Raw genomic sequence first — 24,554 nt, 5'->3', positions numbered from 1 at the left:
TTTTAAAAAACAAAACAAGCAAAGAACTATTGTTAAGGCTGAAGTGAAGACTTCTCAAGAACGTTACTTTGTCAAGCTAAAGATTTCCTCCCTCCCTTCGTAATATTTTGTATACCATTCTGAGTGCCTGCAAAGAAGAATGGGGTGTAAATTGAATGAATGAATGCATTGATGTTTTAAAGAAAAATGCACATAAATATCAAATATTTAGTAATCATATGCACTTCAAAACTATGACAGAGGTTTCCTAAGAAACTCAGGTGTTTTATATATGTGTGTGTAGTAGTGATACACTATACTATTTCATCCTGTCTACTTAGAAGCTTTTTAGCACCATCAGCATTGGGTGGGGGTAAAGGAGGACTAGAGGAACACAGATTTTCAGTGTTGGGTTGCAGCAGTATGCAGCAAACAGTGCAACTAAGAGTGGGATTCTTCACTCATGGATCCTACCGTAGCCATGTATGCCAGCTTATAACAGGCAAGGTAAACAGCAGCTGCCTCCCGAATCACTTCCTGAGCATGCGTGAACAACAAAACAAAGAGAAAAGGGGACAACACATAAGCCTGCCTTATTGATTCCTCCAACATGTTACAGAATAATAAAACTACAAGTTTGCTCATCAAAATGGAAATCATAAAAAATGTGAAGAATGGTCACTTAGTGAGAATGGTCACTTTGCAGTGGATTTGAAACTTGAACTAAAGACCTGCTCATGGCTGTCTTAAGAGTTTCTCTTGGAAAGTCCCTCTACACTTCTCATGTTGATCGTTAATTAATTAGGCAGCTTTAGGCAAATCTTTGCTTTCTAACATTCTTTCCTTCCACATATAATGTGGCAATCATAAGCCAGACCTACCTTACTTTGCTATTGTGAGGATTCACAACTATAAGACAAGATGGCTCAATGGAGCCTCCATGTTTCAAGTCATTACACAACTTAACACTAGCAAGTGAAGGATGATTTCACCTTACTATGAACTTTCCAGAAGCATTCAGGCTGCAAAGAGATTGCTGGATTAAAAAGGCCTTCCAACCTTATTACTAAAGTCATAGAATCATAGAATAGTAGAGTTGAAAGAGACCTCATGGGCCATCCAGTCCAACCCCCTGCCAAGAAGCAGGAAATCGCATTCAAAGCACTCCCGACAAATGGCCATCCAGCCTCTGCTTAAAAGCCTCCAAAGAAGGAGCCTCCACCACAGTCCGGGGGAGAGAGTTCCATTGCCAAACAGTTCTCACAGTGAGAAAGTTCTTCCTGATGTTCAGGTGGAATCTCCTTTCTTGCAGTTTGAAGCCATTGTTCCACGTCCTAGTCTGCAGGGGAGCAGAAAACAAGCTTGCTCCCTCCTCCCTATGACTTCTCTTCACGCATTTGTACATGGCTATCATGTTTCCTCTCAGCCTTCTCTTCTTCAGGCTAAACATGCCCAGTTCTTTAAGCCGCTCCTCATAGGGCTTGTTCTCCAGACCCTTGATCATTTCAGTTGCCCTCCTCTGGACGCTTTCCAGCTTGTCAACATCTCCCTTTAATTGCGGTGCCCAGAATTGGACACAGTATTCCAGGTGTGGTCTGACCAAAGCAGAATAGAGGGGTAGCATGACTTCCTTGGAGCTAGACACTATACTCCTATTGATGCAGGCCATAATCCCGTTGGCTTTTTTAGCAGCCGCATCACATTGTAGGCTCATGTTTAACTTGTTGTCCACGAGGACTCCAAGATCTTTTTCACACATACTGCTGTCGAGCCAGTCGTCCCCCATTCTATATCTTTGCATTCCATTTTTTCTGCCGAAGTGAAGTATCTTGCATTTGTCCCTGTTGAACTTCATTTTGTTAGTTTCGGCCCATCTCTCTAGTTTGTTAAGATTGTTTTGAATTCTGCTCCTGTCGTCTGGAGTGTTAGCTATCCCTCCCAGTTTGGTTTCATCTGCAAACTTGATGATCATGCCTTCTAACCCTTTGTCTAAGTCATTAATAAAGATGTTGAACAGAACCGGGCCCAGGACAGAACCCTGCGGCACTCCACTCATCACTTCTTTCCAAGATGAAGACGACGCATTGGTGAGCACCATTTGGGTTCGTTTGCTTAGCCAATTACAGATCCACCTAACCGTAGTTTTGTCTAGCCCACATTTTACTACTTTGTTTGCCAGAAGGTCGTGGGGGACTTGTTGAAGGCCTTACTGAAATCCAGGTAGGCTACATCCACAGCGTTCCCTGTATCGACCCAACTCGTAACTCTATCGAAAAAAAGAGATCAGATTATTCTGGCATGACTTGTTTTTGGTAAATCCGTGCTGGTTATTAGCAATGACCGCATTTGTTTCTAAATGTTCGCAGACCACTTCCTTAATGATCTTTTCCAGAATCTTGCCTGGTATCAACGTGAGGCTGACTGGACGATAATTGTTTGGGTCGTTCTTTTTTCCCTTCTTGAAGATAGGGACCACATTCGCCCTCCTCCAATCTGCTGGGACTTCTCCTGTTCTCCAAGAACTCTCAAAGATAATTGTCAGTGATTCTGAAATAACTTCAGCTAGTTCCTTCAATACTCTTGGATGTAGCTGATCTGGCCCTGGGGACTTGAATTCATTTAGAGGGGCCAGGTGTTCCTGGACAACTTGTTTCCCTATTTGGGGTTAGATTTCCCCGAATCCTTCATCCATCCAATGTTGCTGAGGTTGAAGATGGCTTTCTTTTTGTGAGAAGACCGAGGCAAAGAAGGCATTAAGTAGTTCTGCCTTTTCCCTGTCCCTTGTCACCATCACCCCATCTTCTCCTCGCAGAGGCCCTATTGCCTCCTTGTTCTTCCTTTTTCTACCAACGTAAGCAAAAAGCCTTTTTTGTTGTTTTTAATGTCCCTGGCAAGCCTGAGCTCATTTTGCGTTTTAGTCTTGCAAACCTTTTCCCTACAGGAGTTGGCTATACGTTTGAATTCTTCTTTGGTGATTTCTCCCCTTTTCCACTTCTTGTGCATGTCTCTTTTGAGTCTTAGCCCGGTTAGAAGTTCTTTGGACATCCATTCTGGTTTCTTCGCACTTGTCTTATTTTTTTTTCTTTGTTGGCACTGTTTGCATTTGCGCCTTGAGTATTTCACTTTTAAAAAACTCCCATCCATCCTTAACTCCCTTGTCTTTTAATATTGGCATCCATGGAATGCCAATCAGTATTTCCTTCATTTTTTGAAAGTCAGCTCTCTTATAGTCCAGAATGCATGTTTGACTTGTCTTCAATTTGGCCTTCCTTTGTATGGCAAACTGCAGGAGCACATGGCCACTTGCCCCTAAGGATCTGCCCCTAAGGACTGTATTGATCAGGTCTTCCACATTTGTTAAGATTAGATCAAGAGTAGCCGATCCTCTTGTTGCCTCTTCTACCTTCTGGACCATAAAATTGTCTGCAAGGCAAGTGAGGAATTTGTTGGACTTTGTACTCTTGGCCGAGTTTGTTTTCCAGCAGATATCGGGATAGTTTAAATCACCCATGACTACTATATCTCTTCTTTCTGCCTGTTTGGTCAGCTGTTGACAGAAGGCATCATCAAGTCTTTCATTCTGACTCGGAGGTCTATAGTATACACCCACAACGAGATCTTTTTGAGTCCTAGTTCCCTTGATTCTTATCCAGATGCTTTCAAGCCCCGGTGGTGAAGTGTGTTAAAGAACTGAGCTGCTGAACTTGCAGACCGAAAGGCCCCCGGAATGAGCGCCCATTGTTAGCTTCAGCTTCTGCCAACCTAGCAGTTCAAAAACATGCCAATGTGAGTAGATCAATAGGTACCGCTCCAGCGGGAAGGTAACGGCACTCCATGCAGTCATACCGGCCACATGACCTTGGAGGTGTCTACGAACAACGCTGGCTCTTCGGCATAGAAATGGAGATGAGCACCAACCCCCAGAGTCAGACATGACTGGAGAGAACTCAAAAACCACAAAGTTGTTAAAAAATAAAACGTTTCAAGGTCTGCTCCTGACCACACCTAAATCCCACTGCAGACAGCTAAGTAGTTTGCATTGCTTTTTATCACATTATCTTCGCTTGCACTAAAACACTTCCTTAATACATCATAAAATGTTGCCATAATTGAGAGGAAGAACAGATTTGGAAAGGGAAAGGGAAATGAGGTTGATTAGCATCTGGGAAAAGCTAAGCAACTTTCCAATGTGTCTGTATGAACTTCCCAAGTTTATGAATCATATTTAATAATAACCTCCATCAAAGTATCTCCTGTCATATTTACTATTAGAGGGGTATTCAAGAGGCAACATTATAAACATTGGTTGATGAACCTTCTTATTGGGATTTTACACAGTCGGTTGTCTCAATTGTTACATAAGACCTTTGAATCAATACCTTCCTACTGGAATTAGTAGCAAGTATTACCCCAAAGCCACCAAATCCCACCTGATCTTGGAATCTAAGCATGGACAACCCCAGTTAATACTTGAATGGGAAATTGCCAATGAATAGTAGGAACTATGGGCTATATTTCAGAGAAAGGAACTGGCAAAAACTACAGCTGAGTACTCCTTGCCGAAGAAAACCCTAGGAAATGTATGGGATTGATAATAGGCACTGCCAGTCTGGTAAATATTTTGATAATATTTGACAAATAACTTCAATGGCCGGAGGTTATGGATATTTTTAAATTGTGCTTGCTTTAAGTTTCTAAATTGTTTTGATATGTTAACTGGATTTTTTATATCGATATATGATGTTTTAACAGATTATGTATTGTGGTCGGATGTATTTCTATGAATTTTGTATGTTGTATGCCACTTTGAATCCCACCCATGGGAAAAAAGGGGGATAGAAATGAATAAATAATAATAAACTTGATAGTCAAAGGCTACACACACATACCATTTTAGGTATATAAAATTTTAAGTGCTCCTATGAGTCTAGGAATCTGCAATTTTAATTATGAGCTTTTATGTACGATTGTTCACTGCAGTGGTGAGTGGGGTCAAAAAAAGCCAATCAATGAAATGTTCTCATCTCTTCATGTGCACCAATTTGTTCACACAGTCAACTATGAATTAAGCCTATTGTAAATAATCTGTAAGAGGAAACAAAGGAAGTATATGCTATGTGAATGCCAAAAGGTTGGGTGAGTGGCTTCCTTAATTAAAATTCTCTGTAAAATGAACACTCACTGTGGACTATGAATGGTCCAAATGCAGAAGCAATGCCTCTCTGAACACTAGATGCTCAGTGGCAAACATGGCTTCCATTTGCAATAAGAGGGAGAAATCTCTTTTTCTCTTTGATAGCCTTTCTCATGTACCCTTTGGAGCAAGTATTTTAGTCCTACAAACTGCTGCTAGAGGAAGAGAGAGAGAAATTCCCAAGAAAATTGCGAATGTTGCACAGATATGGACCAGAATCCTGGATTAAAGAGAGCTCCAGCCAAATTCAGCGCAGCCATTCTTATTACTATGATTATACATAGCTGCCTTGCCAATTTATGTATGCTGCTCAAAAATCCCACTGTTTCTTCTCAACTGTTCAAAAGGAAGAGCCCAAGAGCATAAAATTATGTGACCGTGTTTACTTATTTAAAGACTAGCTTGGTTACCCAGTGCTTCCCAGGTTTTTTTTTGAAAAAGTCAATCTTAACTGTACAAAATGCATAAGGTTTAGAATTAGCTACAACTGACATCATGCCAGGTTAACCCCAAGAAACAATAGGGTTCGGTGTGCTCTCTGACTGTAGGATAAACTACAACTCCCATTACGGTGAGTCAGTCGCCTTAAATCCCTCCAGTAGTTTGAGTTAGTCATGGGGGCTCTGTGTCCCAAGTTTGGTCCAGGTCCATCAACAGTGGAGGTCAGTTTCTCTGGTTGTGGGAAACCCAGTTTTTCTTAAACCCCTCCAGAAATGACATTTTGACATATCAGGTATGTGTGCCAAGTTTAGTCCAGATCCATTGGTGTTTGGGTTCATAGTGCGATCTGGATGTAGGTGAACTACAACTCCCCCAAATCAAGGTGAATTTTCCCCAAAGACCTCCAGTATTTTTTGCTGGTCATGGGGGTCTTTGTGCCAAGATTGGTCCAATGTTGTCCTTTGGTGGAGTTCACAGTGCTCACTGAATGCAGGTGAACTATACATCCAAGTACCTACAACTCCAAAATGTCTGGGCCAATTCCCCTCAAAACCCACCAGTATTCACATTTGGGCATATTGGGTATTCATGCCAAGTTTGGTCCAGATCCATCATAGTTTGGGCCAATAGAGCAATCTGGATGTAAGTGAACTACAACTCCTATAAATCCCTCTAAAGACCGCAAGTATTTTTTCTTGGTCATGTGGGTTTCTGTGTGCCAAGTTAGTTCCAGGTCCATCGTTGGTGGAGTTCAGAGTGCTCTTAGATTGCAGGTGAATTATACATCCCAGTACCTACAACTCCTATAAATCATTGTGAGTTCTCCAACTCTCTAGTATGTTCAGTTGCTGATCAATTCCTGTTTGCTCTGTGCCATAGAAAAGAGTAGGAAAGGGTTATGGGAAAGGCAATGGGTGGGGTCATGCAACTTGCACACCAAGGGAGAAAGTGAAAAACACTGGAATGCCTGTGATCGAGGAGAAACAGAAAATCTAGGATGAAATTGTCTCCGTATGAAAGCATTCACTTGAGTGGTGGGCAGCATGGTGTTTGTGGAGGACACTGGCAGTGCTCTTCTACATGTTCACGGCACTCGCTATAGCCTGTAATGTCATTGGAGGGAGGGCCATTGGTGTCTTCTGAGCTGTGGGAGCTATAGCTATTTGTGGATGTGGGAGCCTGTCTGTGTAAGTGGACAGCCCAACCACACACACATATGCATATTTTCACTTTTATTATGTACTAGCTGTGCCCAGCCAAGTATGGTGGTATGGGAAATAAAGTATTGAGGAGTTGTTGGTAGTTAAGGTAAAAGATAAAGCTTTTCCCCTGACATTAAGTCTTGTCATGTCTGACTCTGGGGGTTGGTGCTTATCTCCATTTGTAAGCCGAAGAGCTGGTGTTGTCCATAGACTCCTCCACGGTTATGTGGCATGACTGCATGGAACGCCGTTACCTTCCCGCTGGAACAATACCAATTGATATACTCACATGTGCATGTTTTCGAACTTCTGGGTTGGCAGAAGCTGGGGTAACAGTGAGGGCTTACTCTGGTCCCCCAATTCAAACCTGTGACCTTTCGGTCCACAAGTTCAGCAGCTCAGCGCTTTAACCCGCTGTGCCATCAGGGGATATTATTTGTTAAAGCTTGTGAATATACAATACTTCTGATTATTCTTTTTTTTTTGTCTGTTGGAGGGAAGTATGAATGCTGTAATTAGGCGAAATGATTAGCATGTAATCGCCTTGCAGCTTTAAAGCCTGGCTGCTTCCTGCCTGAGGGAATTTTTTGTTGGGAGGTGTTAGCTGGCCCTGATTGTTTCCTGTTTGGAATTCCCTTGTTTTCAGAGTGGTGTTCTTTGCTATATTTTATGTGCTTCTATTGTCTGTGTAGATGAAGAAGTATGTACCCATATGCAGTGGTTGAGCGCACACAGTCCCCCCCAAAACAGTCTGTGGCCCTGAGATACCAGAGGATTTGCCAGACTTTGGTGATGGGAATACTTTGTTGGGAGGTGTTAGCTGGCCCTGATTGTTACCTGTCTGGAATTCCCCTGTTTTCAGACTGTTGTTCTTTATCTAGTGTTCTGATTTTAGAGATTTTATTGTTCTGTTTTATTATACCACAGTAATTTTATATATTGTGATTTTAGTGTTTTCGAATACTTGGAGCCAGATTGTATTCATTTTGACGGTTCACAGCAATACAATAATAATAATAATAATAATAATAATAATGACTCTGGTAATACACTGCTTCACTTCCTTCTCAGCTTCCTTTCTGGAAGAATCCTTACTTGGGAGGTGTTAGCTAGCCCTGATTGTTTCCTTTCTGGAATTCCCAATTTCCCTGCTTTCAGAGTGTTGCTCTTTATTTACTGTCCTGGTTTTAGAGATTATATTGTTCTGTATTATTATACCACAGTAATTATTTCATATTACAGTAGAATCTCACTTATCCAACATTCGCTTATCCAGTGTTCTGTATTATTCAACGCAGTCTGCCTTTTAGTAGTCAATATTTTTGTAGTCAGTGTTTTAAATTCATTGTGATGTTTTGGTGCTAAATTTGTAAATACAGTAATTACTACATAGCAGTAGTAATTCAGTAGTGTTCAGTTGGTGATCAATTCCTCTGTTAACTGTGTGCCATAGGAAAGGGTAGGAAAGGGTTAAGGGAGAGGCAGTGGGTGGGGTCATGCAAATTAAGGAGCTCCGGGATATCCATTCTGGAGGAAAAACAAAACATCTAGGATGAAATTATCCCAGCATGAAAGCCTTCACCTGGGTGTGGGGCAGAATGGTGTTTGTGGAGGACACTGGGAGGGTTTGGGCTACATCAGGGGTCCTCAAAATTTTGAAGTGGGGGGCCGGTCCATGGTCCCTCAGATTGTTGAGGGGCCGAATTATCATTTGGAAAAAATACAAACAAATTCCTATGCACACTGCACATGTCTTATTTGTAGTGCAAAAAAATAACAACCCCAACCCCAATTATTTCTTTATTTATTTACTACATTTATAGCCCACCCTCTCTCACCCTGAAAGGGAGTCAGAGCGGCTTACAAGTTGTATGTACATACAATTTATTATATTATTGGCATAGCACAATATTAGCATTATATATTACTATACTGCACTATACCACTATACTGTAATATTATTATATTGTATTATTAGTATTATATTGTATTACATTATAATATTATTATTAATATTATATGTATACACAATATATTATATTATTACCATAGCACAATATTAGTAAATGAAAGAACAATACAATATTTAAAAATTAAAAAAAAAAACCAATTTTAACCAACATAAACCTATCAGGATTTCAATGGGAAGTGTAGGCCTGCTTCTGTCCAATGAGATAGTCAAGTTAAGTAGGATTTTTGTTGTTGGGTGCCTTCAAGTCATGTCCGACTTTGGGCGAGCCTAAGTCTAAAACTGAGGGCGGGGGCCAGGTAAATGACCTTGGAGGGCCGCATCCGGCACCTGGGCCTTAGTTTAGGGACCCCTGGGCTACATGTTCATGGCGCTCACTATAACCTGCATGTCAGTGGAAGGACGGCCATTGGTGTCTCCTACTCAGTGGAAACTATAGTTGTTTGAGGAGGCGGGAGGCTGTCTGTGTAAGTGGACACCTCCGCCACATACACACATACACATTTTTCACTTTTATTATGTGTATAGATATAGGTTATGCACTTCATTTTTCAATAGTAAATTTATCACTGAGATCCTACTTTCTGGTGCAAACAATTCCTATGGTGCTATGCTGAAATAAAAGCAACACCAAGACGATTCAGAGTCAAATGTGCTATTTGTGTGTTACATCAACCGAAGGGCGAGGACATAACGGTCAGGAAGTTACTATATAATGAAGTAACAGAAAGAAGCTTAACATGCAAAGGGGAAACATTTTAATTTTTAAAATGGTCAAGCCTGCAATTCAGCAATTCAAGAGAAATATGAGTTATGGCCTTGTTCCTGGAAATAAAGAATGAGGAGTTTTTTCCTCCTACACTTTTCTTCCCCCTTCTATTAAATGCATTACTAAAAGAAAAATCCCAAATATCTTTTGCCTGAAAAAGGCAACTGTCAAAGACAGAACGCCACAAGATAAAAGATAACAAAGTTTATTGGAGTTACAGAACCAAAAATGCCCGTAAAAGACAAGGGCTAGGCAAACACTGGCCTTAAAAGTAAAAAGAGACAAGAAAAACGTTCAAAAGATAAACCGGATTAAACCGGAGTTTAATCCGGGTTAAATCAAAACAGCTTGCTTCAGCCTGGGAATAAACAAACAGAAGCTGGTGAACAAAAAGTTCAAAGGAATGCAACTAATTGGCAGCAGATGCTTCTCTGCTGCCAAGAGCTATGTTTGAGTAACTTAGAGGTTACTCCTCCACACAGCAGGCAAATTCCCGATACAAACACAACAGACGAGGGCAGAAGCAGTCAGCGAAGTCCCAATCTGTTCCGAAGGTCGTAAGGCCGATGCAGACGTTTGTACTTCACCAGTTCCAACGATAGACACAGGTAGGAGAATCCGAGGCCGTAGTCAGTCAGTCCGTAAGTCCAGAGTAAGCAGATGGCGTCCGTCAAGAAGACGACGGAAGGTCAAAGGTAGTCAGCAAACGAAACACACCCGTCTTCAGGAAAACTTCCCACACAGATCCCAAGCGTTCGTCCAGATTACCTTGCCCAACGCAATTTGCTATTGCTCCCAAACCCCATTTTATGCCAGTTACAAGTCCTCATCGCTATCAGCTGTTCTCCTTAGCCCGGGCGTTTCCTCATCACTTTCCTCATCAGAACTGGAACACCTTTGACTACGCCCCGCAGCATCCCCAGCTGTGGATCCCGTCCCATCCCTCCAGCTTGTCCACGGGTCTAATCCTGAAGGTCCCCAATCGCCTTCCATACTATCATTGCCAGTGGCACCCAAATCCTCCCTTACACGAGTCCATTCCATGTCATCCTCTTCCGAGCTAACCATCTCTTCCTCCATTCTCTCAGTAAACCCCTCAAAAGAATCCTCGTCAGATGGTTCTGCAAAGATATCTCGCAGCCGCTTCCTTTCTCGCTCCTCGAGAGTATCTGACTCTCGAGGAGTCTTACGCCCACGTCTCCCAGTAGTAGAGCCATGAGGCTCAACCATAACAGCAACATTCAAACTACTCTAAAACAAATACAAGAAGTTTAGTTTCTTCATCTTCCACATGCTCAGACACTCAGATCAAAACTTCATGAAACAACTTCTATTTTGGTACTCAGGTAAGAGTGTTATAAATCAGCAAAACCACTTTTTCTCGTGAATAATAAGTAATATTATGGCTCTATCTGTGAGGCAACATCTGCTGACATTTATGTGCAAGAAATATTACTTGGGGAGGTGAAATCTGTCCCATATTAAACTACAGTGGGCCCTTGGTATCTGCTGGTATTTTGTTTCAGCGTCCTATGGATGCCAAAATCCTTGAATGATCAAGTCCCATTATATACAGTGACATAGTAAAATTGTTTATATAAAAGTGGCAAAATCAATGTATGATTTTTAGATTTTTTTTAAAAAAAACATGTTCATGTAATGAATGTCTGAACCCACAGAATACAGAATCTGTGAATATGGAGTAGTCATGGGCCCAGTTACCATCTCATCTATTTAAATCGTGTTTTTGTACCGTTTCGTTCATTCGGAATGCACAAATGATACACCGCCCCTCCAGTACGGAAATATCAGTGAAATGAAAGGAAAAGAAAGTAACCATTTAGTCAGCTGATTTTCGGCACTCTGCTGCAGGCCCTGGCAGGTGCAGGCACTTTGGAGGCAATCTCCGCAATTGCCTCCTCCCCATCAAACCTACATGGGCCCTAAGATTATCTGGTGAGGCTCTTCTCTCGCTCCTGCCCCTGTCTCAGGTGCGGTTGGTGGGATGAGGGAAAGAGCCTTCTTGGTGGTGGCTTTGGAACTCTCTCCCCAGGGAGATCAGGTTAGCTCCATCATTATCCACTTTCCACCGAGAAGTATAGGTTGCTTACCTGTAACCGTATTTCTTCGAGTGTTGATCTGTGAAATTCACACATATGGGTTTCCCCAGTGCGCCTGCGCAGAGTTCGGAACCTTCTGGAAGTTTAAAAGTGAAAGAAATTGGCGGGAGCCCCGCCCACTCTCCCCATGTAGTATATGTAGCCGTGGGCGGGGCTACGCCTCAGTTCTCCGCCGCAGACAGCAGCTGAGAGACCGAGGCATGACCTCAGCGGGGAGGATGGGCGGGCTGTGTGAATTTCACAGATCAACACTCGAAGAAATACGGTTACAGGTAAGCAACCTATACTTCTTCTTACGTGTTGTCTGTGAAATGCACACATATGGGTGAATAGCAAGCTACTAACCTTGGAGGTGGGTCATGCCACACAGGAGAATAACACTGCCCTGCCGAACGCGGCATCCTTCTTCGCCTGGATGTCCAGCTTGTAGTGTGACACAAACGTCGATGGAGATGACCAGGTAGCTGCCTTGCAGATATCTTGCAGGGATACACCCCGGAGGAAGGCTTGGGAGGCTGACAGTGACCTGGTGGAGTGTGCAGCTACATGCGATGGTGGTTCTTTGTCCGCTAGTTGGTAAGCCAGGCGGATCGCCGAGGTGATCCAGGAGGCCAGACGTTGAGAAGTGATTGGAAGGCCCAAGGCATCTTTCCTATATTTGAGGAAGAGTCTTGGAGATTTTCTGTGGGGGGCAGTTCTATGAATGTAGAACAGTAGTGCTCTTTTGACGTCCAGAGAGTGAAGAGTCGTCTCCAGGGGAGATGATGGGTTAGGGAAGAAGGCGGGTAGAACAATGTCCTGGCACATATGAAAGTGTGAAACTATCTTCGGTAGGAATGCTATGTCCGTCCGAAGGGTCACATTGTCGTCAGAAAAACGGATGTACGGGGCGTCAGCCCGTAGGGCTGCAATTTCACTTGCTCGTCTAGCGGATGTGATCGCGACGAGGAATGCCGTCTTCCAAGACAGGTGGGAGAGATCGCTAGAGGCCATTGGTTCAAATGGGGGCTTTGACATCTGAGAAAGGACCAGTTCCAGGCTCCATGATGGAGGAGGTAAGGAGCTAGGTGGGTAAGTATTTTTGTAGCCTTTAAGGAATAGGCGTAGGAGTGGATCGTGAAACAGTGAGGGCTGTCCTGCTTTCCTTCTGAACCAAGACAGAGCGGCTGTATAGCACTTGACTGATGATAGAGACATATGTTTAGAGGATAGGTGGACTAGAAAGTCGAGTACTACTGAAGTAGGGGCTGTAAAGGGGTCTACTTCACAGGTGGAGGCAAATTCTTTAAATCGAGACCACTTATATGTATAAGATCGCTTTGTTGATGTCTTTTGGGCTGCAAAGATTATTCTACGGACGGCGTCGGAGAGGTGGGCCGTGGTCTGATCCTCCACGCTGTCAACTGTAGAGATGTTACGTCTGGGTGTCTCACAAGACCATCTTGGACTGTGAGAAGATCGGGGCTGTTCCTCAGGCGGACGTAGTCGCCTTTCGATGCCTTCAGGAGGGGTGTGAACCAGGCCCGTCGGGGCCACCAAGGGGCTATGAGAATACAATTTGCATTGTCTGATACGATTTTGGCCACCACTTTGGTCAGGAGTGGGAGTGGTGGAAATGCGTATAGCAGTTCTGGTACCCACGTGAAGAGGAAGGCGTCTCCTAAGCAGCCTGGGGATGCGTGAGGACGTATCCGAGCGCAAAACTGAGGACACTGTTTGTTCGCCGGGGAGGCGAAGAGATCCACCTGAGGAACTCCCCAACGTCTCGTGATGAAGCGAAACTCCCTGCAGTGGAGTTTCCATTCGTGGTTGCTGAGGGGAGTTCTGCTCAGGGAGTCCGCTAGGACGTTGTCCTCTCCCGGCAGGTGAATCGCTATGAGAAAAATATTTCTGCGAATGCACCATTCCCAGATTTGTGATGCGATGGAGAGGAGAGTGAGTGAGCGGGTCCCTCCCTGTTTGTTTATGTAGGCTTTCACTGTTGTGTTGTCCGTGACAAGTTGGATGACCTGGTTTTTGGTAAGGCGGGCAAAGGATTTCAGGGCCTTTTCCACGGCTAGGAGCTCCAAGGCGTTGATGTGGAGCTTTTGCTCTTGTGTTGACCAACGGCCGTGGGCTGTTAGGTTCTGTAAGTGTGCGCCCCAACCTAGTGTTGATGCATCTGTTGTCAATGAGACTGAGGGGCGAGGAGAAACAAACGGAAGTCCCGAGCACACATTGGACCTCTTTGTCCACCATGAGAGGGAGTTGAGGACGTCCTGAGGAAGTGATAGGACAATGTTTTGGTGATCTCGGATTGGGTCGAATTTCCGGACGAACCAGTTTTGTAAGGTTCGGAAGCGGAGGCGAGCGTATGGTGTAACCACTGTAGTTGAGGCCATGTGGCCTAAGGTGGATTGGATTGTCCAGGCGGACGCTCGTCCATAGTGGCGCAATTCGGAGACCATAGTTCTTAAGTTTCTGAATCTTTCCTCTGGTAGGAAGGCCTTTTGGGACTGCGTGTCTATAAGGGCGCCAATGAAGGTGATACGCTGGGTAGGGGAGAGGTGGGATTTTTCTCTGTTGACAACGAGACCTAAGGTCTGCAAAAAAGATAAAGTGAAATGAATATCAGATTGCAATTGATCGCGGGATTCCGCTGATAAAAGCCAATCATCCAGATACGGAAAAATCGTTATGTGGTGTCGGCGTAAATGGGCTGCCACTACTGACATGCATTTGGTAAAGACCCTTGGGGCTGTGGAAAGGCCAAAGGGTAGGACGTTAAATGAGTAACAGGAGTCTCCTATTGCAAAGCTGAGAAATCTACGGTGATCTTCCATAATGGAAATATGGAAATAAGCATCCCTCAAATCAATAGACGCAAGCCAGGATCCCTTCCTGATAAGGGGAAGGATGGTGGGGAGTGTCACCATGCGGAATTTACGTGGTTTGATGTACAGATTAATACCACGTAAATCTAGGATGGGGCGAAGACCGCCACCGCGTTTGGTTACTAAGAAGTAACGGGAAAAATAACAGGAAGAAACGTGGTGAGGAGGGATGGGGGAAATTGCCCCTTTGTCAAGTAAGGAACTTATTTCCTCAAGGAGGGGGTCTGAGGGGGAAGTGGCACAGATGTGTCCCACGGGTGGCAGGGAAAGGAATTCTATAGCATAGCCACTCTGTATAATGTTTAGCACCCAGGCATCTGATGTGATCTGTTGCCACCGTTCAAGGTATGGGGAGAGTCTATCAAGGTAAGTGTGGGTGGTAAGGGGGGGGGAAACATAGTTTGAACTGGGGAGGAGTGAGTGGTAGTAGGGGGAGAGGGGCTAAAAGCGCCGTCTCCTATTGTCTGCCGGTTTTGTTCCGCGGTACTGACCCTTCGTGGGGAGGGGTGGTCTGCGGTTGCCTGTTGAGGCAGGCTGCTGCCGTTGTCTTCCTCGAAAGGGCAGGGGACTGTAGCGGCCCTGGTAGTATTGTGGTTGATAAGGCCATCGCCGATGCTGGGAGGGGTAGGGTTGGTATTGATGTTGTCCATACTTAGTGATGGTTTGTTTCATTTTATGAGAATGTTCGAGTTGGGAGTCTGTTTCCGGGTTGAAAAGTCCCGCTTCATCCATTGGTAAGTCTTCAATAAGGGAGCGAGCGGAGGGAGACAAGATGGCGGCTCAGAGCCATGCATGTCTTCGTAGGGCCACTGCATTTGCAAGGAGTTTTCCCGATGCGTCGGCAGTATTCTTTGCTAGGTCCTTTTGAAAGGCCGTGAGAGATAATGCTTCTTGTTGAAAAGCTTTGGCAAGGGTTTGTTGATGAGGGGAAAGAGAATCGAGGAAGGATTCCATTTTAGTCCAGAGAAATTTTTGGTATACACTCATGTATACTCCATAGTGAGCCATACGGGCGAAGAGGCAGGCTGAGGTATAGAACTTTTTGGCCATTACATCAAGTTTCTTACCCTCTCTGTCTGAGGGTGTAAGCTGTGCCCTTTGAGTTGGTTTAGGTTGGGCGTCTGTAACAACTGAATTGGCCTTAGGCATTTTTGCAAGCCAAGAGGCTGTAGAGAGATCAACCCTATAAAGGTTTTCAGCTCGTTTTGGAGTAGCTGGTACTAATGATGGGGCTATCCCCACAGTTTTGATAACTTGTAGTAAGTATGGAAGGGTTGGGAGGGCTGTGGATATTGGGGTTTGTTGTTCTGAGGAGGAAAAACAGGGATCTTCCACAACATTAGCTGGTTTGGGGGTGGGTAGGTTAAGGGCTTTTGAGAGTCTAATGAGGAGAGCTGAAAAGTTTCTAAAATCCTCTGCCTGTTGAGGGTCTTGATCTATTTCAGTTTGAGGGGGTGCCAATGAAGGGGTGTCTCCTTCAGATGCATTTAGATCCCTGTCTTGCAGTGTGTCAGGGATGGGAGTTGATTGGATGTGAGCTAGCTCCCTTCCTTGCTCAGGCAGATTTGGTTCAGCTGCCTGGGAGGAGCTGGAAGGTCCTTGAGTGGGAGGCAGTGCCTGTATTGTGGCCTCTGGTCGGGAGGCTGAAGCAGAAGGAGGCTGCCTGGGCACTGGAGGAGGAAGTTGGCCTCGGTTTGGGTAAAAATCATAGTAACAAGGAGCCCCATAGGGGAAGGGGGGTGGAGGGGGATAGGGATAAAAGAAATCAGCATAATAAGGGCGGTTGCGGCCAGGGGAAAAAGACCTGGAGTAGGAGGATGCTCTGGATGGGCTCCTAGAGCCTGAGGCCCTGGATTCGAGGGAGGGGGAGCGCCCACGGTACCGAGCAGCCCTCATGGTGCGGCCTCGCCCCTCCTCCTGGAGGCTTTGCCTGTCTGGGGTTGAGCGGGGAGGAGGATAAGGCCGTCCCTGCATGGGGAAGGGCTCTGCAATTTGGCCATCAGGGACAGCTTCGCTGCTTGCTTCAGCGAGAGGCTGTAAAGAGTTAACTGGAGACAAGTGGGGAGGAGTCTCCTGTGGAGAGGGCGGGTTCGGAGAGCCTCGGTCCCGAGGCATGTTTTCTCCAGCCCGGTTTTGCAGCGGGGGACTCAAGGGCTTTGGCCAGTGAGTTGCCTCCCTTTTTTTTGCTTTTTTGAGCCCTCTTTCTGTTTGGCCTCCCTGGTCCTGGAGGATTTGGCTTTTTTGCGTGGCGCTTCAGGCACCAGGTAATCCTCGGCAGCACTCTCTTCCCTGGCTGGGAGGGAGCTTAAGGCCTCAGTTAGGAGAGGAGGAGGGGAGGCCTCTGGGCAGGGCCGTTTTTGGGCGCGTGTTTCTTCTGGCGCCAGGGCTTGCTCATAGAGGACGGCCTTAAGGCGGGCCTCTCTGTTTCTGCGTGCTTGGGGGGTGAAAGATTGGCAAATTGGGCAGGTTTGGGGAACGTGCCCTTCCCCCAAGCACAAAAGGCACATGTTGTGCCTGTCTGAGTCAGGCAGCTTAGCTCCGCATGAGCTGCATTTTTTAAAGAATAAAGTAGACATTGCCTGATTCGTGGTCAAAGTCCAGTCCAGAAAGTGGGGCAGGAGAGGGCAGCAAGTCAAGGCCAGTCCAGAGTCAAAAACCGTTGCAAATCCAAAAGAGAGGAGTACAAAAGGTTCCTACTGTCTGCTGTCGCGCGGAAAGAAGAACTGAGGCGTAGCCCCGCCCACGGCTACATATACTACATGGGGAGAGTGGGCGGGGCTCCCGCCAATTTCTTTCACTTTTAAACTTCCAGAAGGTTCCGAACTCTGCGCAGGCGCACTGGGGAAACCCATATGTGTGCATTTCACAGACAACACGTAAGAAGAACTGAAGATATGGATGTTCCAGAACATGTTTGAATGAATAGCCCATTTCGTGTTTACAAATCCGTTTGGCACTTTATCTTGCTCCTCACTCTATTTTTATAGCACTTTAAGTGGAATTGTTCCCATGTTCCACCCTTACTCGCTTGGATTTTACCCTTGGACCCTATGGAATGCTACACTAGTCTCCCCCTGCTGTGCAGAACAATTTTATCCTTAGGGTTTTAAGTAACTGTGATGGTGTTTTTATCTTGAGTTGCATTGTTTTTAAACCTTACTGTTTAATTATATTGTGTGTACTGTAATGCTATATGTTGTTCATGTTTTTTCTTGTGTAAGCCGCCCTTGAGTCCCTTCGGGGAGATGGTGATGGGGTATAAAAATAAAGTTGTTGTTGTTGTTATTATTTGGGCCTGCTCACCACACATGCACTCTCTTTTCAAGGCAGGGCCTACAGTCTGGCAGGGCCTACAGCCGAGCACTTCTCACTTGGCATGCTTAGATGTAGGCCCTGGCGCTTTGCTGCCAATGGGCTGAAAATATGCATTTTTCGGACCTTGGATGGAAAAGCTCATTTGGAATGGTACCTGTTTTCGGGAGAGGTGCTCGAAAACTAAAACGGGGCCTTACTAATGAAACAAACAGGAATGGATAGTGATTCTATACAAATGCACAAGACAAATATGGTGGTCTAACTATACATTTTTTATGAAAGAGGCCTCATGATTAGCAACATAATGCAATCCCATATCTGCAGGGGATCCATTCCTGGAGTTATATGAAGCCACACATCGTAGCCCTGTTGGAATGAATGGTTTCTGGTAGAAGCATACCATCATAGAATGATCCTATAGGACATACAAAATGTCTGAGAAAACACATCTATACTATTTCAAGGTTCCCCAAGATGACTCTATGGTCAGATTCAAGAGGACGCATACTTAGAAAAGAATACAAACACAAGTATATATACCCAGCATTGCCCTGGTATCGTTGGGACCACTTCCCATCTATTTTCTCCCTTTTCCAGCTCTCAGATAACCTACCTCACAAGATCTCTATAGAAAAATTCTGGCATCGATGGACAGGCGCTTTGTGGCTCTTTCCTTCCCCGCTCCCTTCTCCTTCTACACACATAATCTTTCTTCCCAGTGACATCACAGAGGACCACTTCACCTAGCAACTCCAAATCCCTCACCTAACAAAGACCAATGCAGTGACATCACAGAGGGCCATTTCACCTAGCAACAGCCTTTGTTGTACAAACAGACAAACATACATAATTTTGACTTTTATATAGACAGGTAGAAACAGACAAACAAACATACATAATTTTGACTTTTATATAGACATATACACCTACCCACATGCATACATACACTGTATACTTCAAATTTAATGTCACTTAAAATTAGATTTATCTCTTACAGCTTCCACCTCCCTCAAACACTAGCAACTGCAGTTTTTACGACATTCGTTAGCCTCTTGACAAAATCACACTTTCTCCCGCTTATAACTAACACATTATGAGCAAAGATGCTACTTACAACATGCTGCTTTTAATAAAAACCCATGATTCAACATTAACTCCAAAAGGTTTTGATTTTGACATAACAGGTACCAAACATTATTTTTAGAGGGGAAAATTGTGATCCTCCCCAACGCACACATTTCTTAATTTCTTCTTTCTGAAATCTGAATGTACGCTATAAGGGACACACCCAACTGCTGTGGAAGAATGATAGGGTTCTGAGAAGCTTCCTGAAAAGTACTAAGGGCCCTGTAAAAAGAAAAAAATCACATTGCACATCCATTGTCCTCGTGTGTTGCTTCCGAGTCAAAGTTTTAAAGCATTATTTCTAACATTTGCACTTTATTACAGTTCTGACTAGTAAATATGACTTAAGCCTGGAGTGAGCATTAGCACTTGATATCCTAGGGCAACTGCCAGGGCCTCAGTACCCTGGGCTGAGGTCATTGACGATGCTATATGCCAACCCTTAATTTTTGATTCCGTGTACCAACACATTGAGCAACACCAAGCAGATTAAATCTGGCCCCATTTTAATTTCTGACAGTACGTTGTCATATCACTTTGAGGCATTGCGGGGAATTAAAAGGGCGGTTAGACCCAGCTAGCTACCATAGCTTGAAGCACTGCTATCAAAACTCAACTGAGGAGATGACCCATTGGAGGTTATTCTGTCAAATGCTTGTTCAAACCTAGTAGTAGTCTTCTTCAGGTCAGTCTGAAAGTGAGGTAAAGAACTGGTGAGCTGACGCATCCCCAGAGCTATTATTAACATTTACTCTTTGTGGTTTGTTGGTTACTTACCTCTTTAACATGGGTGTGAAAAGACACAGACATGTCCAGGAGGATCTTTCGCTGCTCAACACGCCGAACAAAATCTTGAATCCTGTCTTCTAACTGATGGGCTGCTTGATAAATCTCTTCAGGGTCGCACTCTCCTGTCTGGGCTAGCTGTTCCGCTGCTTCTAGCAACTTGTCTGCATTGGTATAAGTGTTCTGTGGAAAAAGCAGGAGAGAGGGGTGATCAGTCCAAAAAGATCTATCTGCAAACATGTCGATGTATGACTGCTGCACAAGATACCAACAGAGAACATTCTCACAGCATGTAATGAGTCACAGAAGCTTGTCATTTTGTCTAACGTTCACATAACTAACTTGGATCAATGCTTTAAACTTTTTGCAATCACATATGCCAAATTGCAAGTACAATAAAGTCTTGCTTATCCAACATAAATGGACCAGGAGAACGTTGGATAAGCAGAAATGTTGGATAATAAGGAAGGGTTAAGAAAAAGCCTGTTAAAACATCAAATTACGTTATGATTTTACAAATTAAGCACCAAAACATCATGTTTCACAAGAAATCAACAGAAAAAGCAGTTCAATACACGGCAATGTTATGTAGTAATTACTATATTTACTCATTTAGAACCAAAACATCGCAATGTATTGAAAACACTGACCACAAAAACATTGACTACTAAAAGGCAGACCACGTTGGATAATACAGAATGTTGGATAAACGGAGGTTGGATAAGTGAGACTCTACTGTAGATTAATTCTGAACATTTACAATCATTGCTATCACTATTAGTCAAACCATCCTTCATACCAATGTATTAGTCAAGGAGTCGGGGATTTCAGCATCTAAGCCTGAATTCCATGTATATATTCAGTTCTGAATTCTGTTACACACATTACTGTATCCCAATCAAACTGGTATTTTATTTGCATACTGATATTGTTTGGATAATAAAAAAAAAGCAAAACATACCCACTTAAGCTTCTTGTTCACTCTTCCTACATATCCTGTTCCTGAGTATTCCTTCTTTCCCAAGTACAATACCATCACAAGACATGTTCCAGATGTTTGGAACTTTGGGCATATATTACTTCCTAGGGCTCCAACATCTAGTGAGATATCTTAGATACATGGTGAAAATGGTATGTCCTTACAAGGGTAGCAAAGCAATAATGCAAGTATTGGGTTGGGGAGGAAAGAGGCTCAGCAACATTTGGGTAAGTGGCTAATTGGAAAGTAATCTCTGGCTCTGAATTTCATCAGAAATTGTCTTGGAAGAGAACACGGGATGTGTGTAATGTTTGCCTTTTACTGGAAGCAAGAACCGCAAGCTGTTGAGATCCATATTTTGAACCAAGCAATTGCACATTTCAGCAACAAAACTGGGAAGCTTCTTTTCAGTCACATTTCAGAAGCAAAATAACAAGGAAATTATCTAACTACATGCTGTAGCCAAAATTATGTTGGTCAAAATTTCAGTCCATTCTGTTTTAAAACAATATTCTTAAAAGCACTGTTTTATATCCTACACAGCCAAGGTAATGCCAAATATGTTTCTTACTTGTGCCACTTCTTCAAAGTCCTCATGGCGTTTCTGTAGAGCTCTTGCTCGATGTAAGGACTTCCCAACTCCTGTGTGTTTGCTAAGAAAGGCTTCTCCATGGTTTTCAATCCAGTCCAGTACCTGCAAAAGAACATTTAACAAGAAAAAATCCCAACTATATGCTTCTAAAGCATTTTAAATGGTTTCGGCTTTGCTTTATTACATATAAACTTTTCAATTGATTCAGATTTCTTCTTGTCAATATTCTGAAATTTTTTTGAATATTGGCAGCAAAAAGAAACAACTAAATAAAAATTCAAGGAAGCCTATCAATGGCAAATATTTCCATTTCAAATTAATACTGGCTAAGGTCCAACTAGGACTGGCTCAGCTCTCAAGCAGAGTAAGGTGGCACAAAAATTAGCCATTGCCTAGAGGCCACGTTGATCTGCTCTCATGGCACTGATGGTTTTCACAAAGGTAGTTGAGTGCCACACAGACCTTGGGAACATTTCCTGTGCCAGATTTTGCACAGACATGAAGAATGCTCACCACTGAACATAGTGAATTAATATACAATAACAGCTGACCACAATAAACATGTCAGTGGCAGCGGAGCAATCTAATGCTGCTTCCTGGGCACTGGACCTCATACTGTGAAGTATCCAAGGGGGAGAGATGGTTCCTGAAGTGTTCACAAGACAAGGAAAACAAATGCCTTCTATGGGTCTATGTGGTACTTGCATATTTTACAAATATAAGGGCTATTTTAAGGAATCAGAGCAAAATTTCATCTAGCACAACAATCTTTCTCACACACATATTCACACAGCAATGAACCATGGAAAATCTAATAAAAAGGGCATGAGAGCAATGATTCTCTGCCAACGTCTCCTGCCTCCCCCAAGAAACTAGTATTTTAGAGCTAAACTGCTTTGAAACAATTACAGCCCAGTTCTGCATTATGGTGACCTATCATTAAAAGATTTGTTCTCCACAGGTATGTCTAATCCCTTTTTAGAAATATTCATACCAATGGCCATCACAGCATTTTATAGCCACACATTCAGCAAGTTAAAGTTGTATTATTTTACTTCCCCCAGACTGGCCTGAAGAAACTGCAGATCAGTTTAATTGCCAGGATTCCTAATACTATTTCAAAGGGGTAGGATTTATATTTGCCTTCTGAAAAGCAGGTAAAGTTATCACACTCCGTCAAATTTTCTTCTAATCTAAAAAGTGTTAACACACTTGAAGAAAGTTATGCCGGGGTGTAACCACATCATTGGAGGCACTAGATATGTTCAAAAGCAGAGCAAAATACAACTATCATAACCAAGAAGGTAAAGGTTGTTTTGGTTTATCCACAGTTGCTTGTCCAAAACGTTACAATGAGAAAACTACAGTGATCAAGAATAAATATTTAGTACTGGTATATCATCATAGGTATTCATTTAATTTCAAAGAGAACTGGACTCAACAGTCAGGAGACATAATAGTGCTGTTTCACTGTTTCTTATGAAATGTGACTGTTTCCTCCAACAGCAGTGGCACTTTTTACGTCACCACCTTTTGTAGGACAACCCTTATTCAGAAATTATCATCACTGATTCCAACCATAGAGCACATTTTTTGACTATTAACAACTTCTCTTTAACAATTTTGGTTTTAGAGATAAAGAGATCCCAGAACGAATTATCTCTATATAAAGCAACTAGCTGTGCCTGGCCACGCGTTGCTGTGGCGTTGTCTGGTGGTGTTGGTGAGAACTTGTTGAGGTAGTGGTGGTATTGAATGTCTGTTGTATGGTTGTCTTTATGTTTAGTATGCATTTGGTTGTTTGTGTACTGTGAAAGTGGTGAGGGTAGAGGGGGTCTATGTCCCTGTGTAGTATTGTATAGTATTTATACGTTGTCCACGTGTTGTGAATGCTTGGATTGTGTCCTGCTGCATAGTAGAAAGGGTTGGGCTGGATGGCCCTTAGGGGTCTCTCCAAACTCTTGGATTCTATGCTTCTATTCTTCTTCTTCTTATTATTATTATTATTATTATTATTATTATCATCATCATCATCATCATCATCATCATCTTCATCATCATTATTATGTAGAGGCTGGATGGCGATCTGTCAGGAGTGCTTGGATTGTGTCCTCCTGCATGGTAGAAGAAAGTTGATCTGGATGATCCTTAGGGATCACTCCAAACCTTAGGATTGTATGATGATGATGTTGTTCTTGTTATTATTAGTAGTAGTATTAGTATTGAGAGGCTGGCTGGCCATCTGTTGGGAGTGCTTGGATTGTGTCCTGCATGGCAGAACTGGGTTGGATTGGATGGCCTTTAGGGGTGTCTCCTAACTGTCTGATGCTATGATTCGATTTGTATTATTACTGTGCAGATCTTGGATGGGCATCTGTCAGGAGTGCTTGGTTTGTGTTGTCCTGTATGGTGGAAGGAAGTTGAACTGGATGATCCTTAGGGGTGTCTCCTAACCTTATGATTGTATGATGATATTATTATTATTATTATTATTATTATTATTATTATTATTATTATTATTATTATTATTATTATTGAGAGGCTGGGTGGTCATCTGTTGGGCGTGCTTGGATTGTGTCCTCCATGGCAGAATTGGGTTGGACTGGATTACCACAGTAATTATTTCATATTACAGTAGAATCTCACTTATCCAACATTCGCTTATCCAGTGTTTTGGATTATCCAACGCAGTCTGCCATTTAGTAGTCAATGTTTTTGTAGTCAATGTTTTAAATTCATTGTGATATTTTGATGCTAAATTTGTAAATACAGTAATTACAACATAGCATTATTGAGCATTAAACTACTTTTTCTGTCAAATTTGTTGTATAACATGATGTTTGGTGCTTAATTTGTATAATCATTACCTAATATGATGTTTAATCAGATTTTCCTAAATCCCTTCTTATTATCCAACATATTCACTTATCCAACGTTCTGCTGGCCTGTTTATGTTGGATAAGTGAGACTCTACTGTATATTTATAATCTTATATTATCTTCTTAGAACTGGATTATATGAGGCCCCTTCTTCATAGCTGTATAAAATGCACACTGAAGTGGATTATATGGCAGTGTAGAGTCAAGATAATCTAGTGCCAAGCAGATAATATAAGATTATAAATGGATTATATAGCTGTGTGGAAGGGCCTTGAGTCTACACTGCCATATAATCCAGTTAAAATCAGATAATCTGTATCTTATAGGCAGT

The 24,554-nt window shown here is 43.1% G+C and overlaps 1 protein-coding gene across 7 annotated transcripts in view; it reads right to left on the bottom strand.

Moving 5' to 3' along the window:
• trio (trio Rho guanine nucleotide exchange factor) overlaps positions 1 to 24,554 on the bottom strand; it is a 446,368-nt gene that overhangs the window by 188,762 nt on the left and 233,052 nt on the right. For all 7 annotated transcript variants that reach the window (XM_062979400.1, XM_062979401.1, XM_062979398.1 and 4 more), the window contains 2 exons: positions 21,324 to 21,446; positions 19,765 to 19,956 (listed from right to left, as the gene is read on the bottom strand). In XM_062979400.1, the coding sequence (XP_062835470.1) occupies positions 19,765 to 19,956; positions 21,324 to 21,446 (315 nt within the window). The remainder of the gene's footprint in view (positions 1 to 19,764; positions 19,957 to 21,323; positions 21,447 to 24,554) is intronic.

Source organism: Anolis carolinensis, chromosome 4, assembly GCF_035594765.1.
Source record: "Anolis carolinensis isolate JA03-04 chromosome 4, rAnoCar3.1.pri, whole genome shotgun sequence".
In the NCBI taxonomy this organism is placed as follows: domain Eukaryota; kingdom Metazoa; phylum Chordata; class Lepidosauria; order Squamata; family Dactyloidae; genus Anolis; species Anolis carolinensis.
The sequence above is the reverse complement of the archived record's forward strand: the minus strand, read 5'-3'. Positions and strand labels throughout refer to the sequence as shown.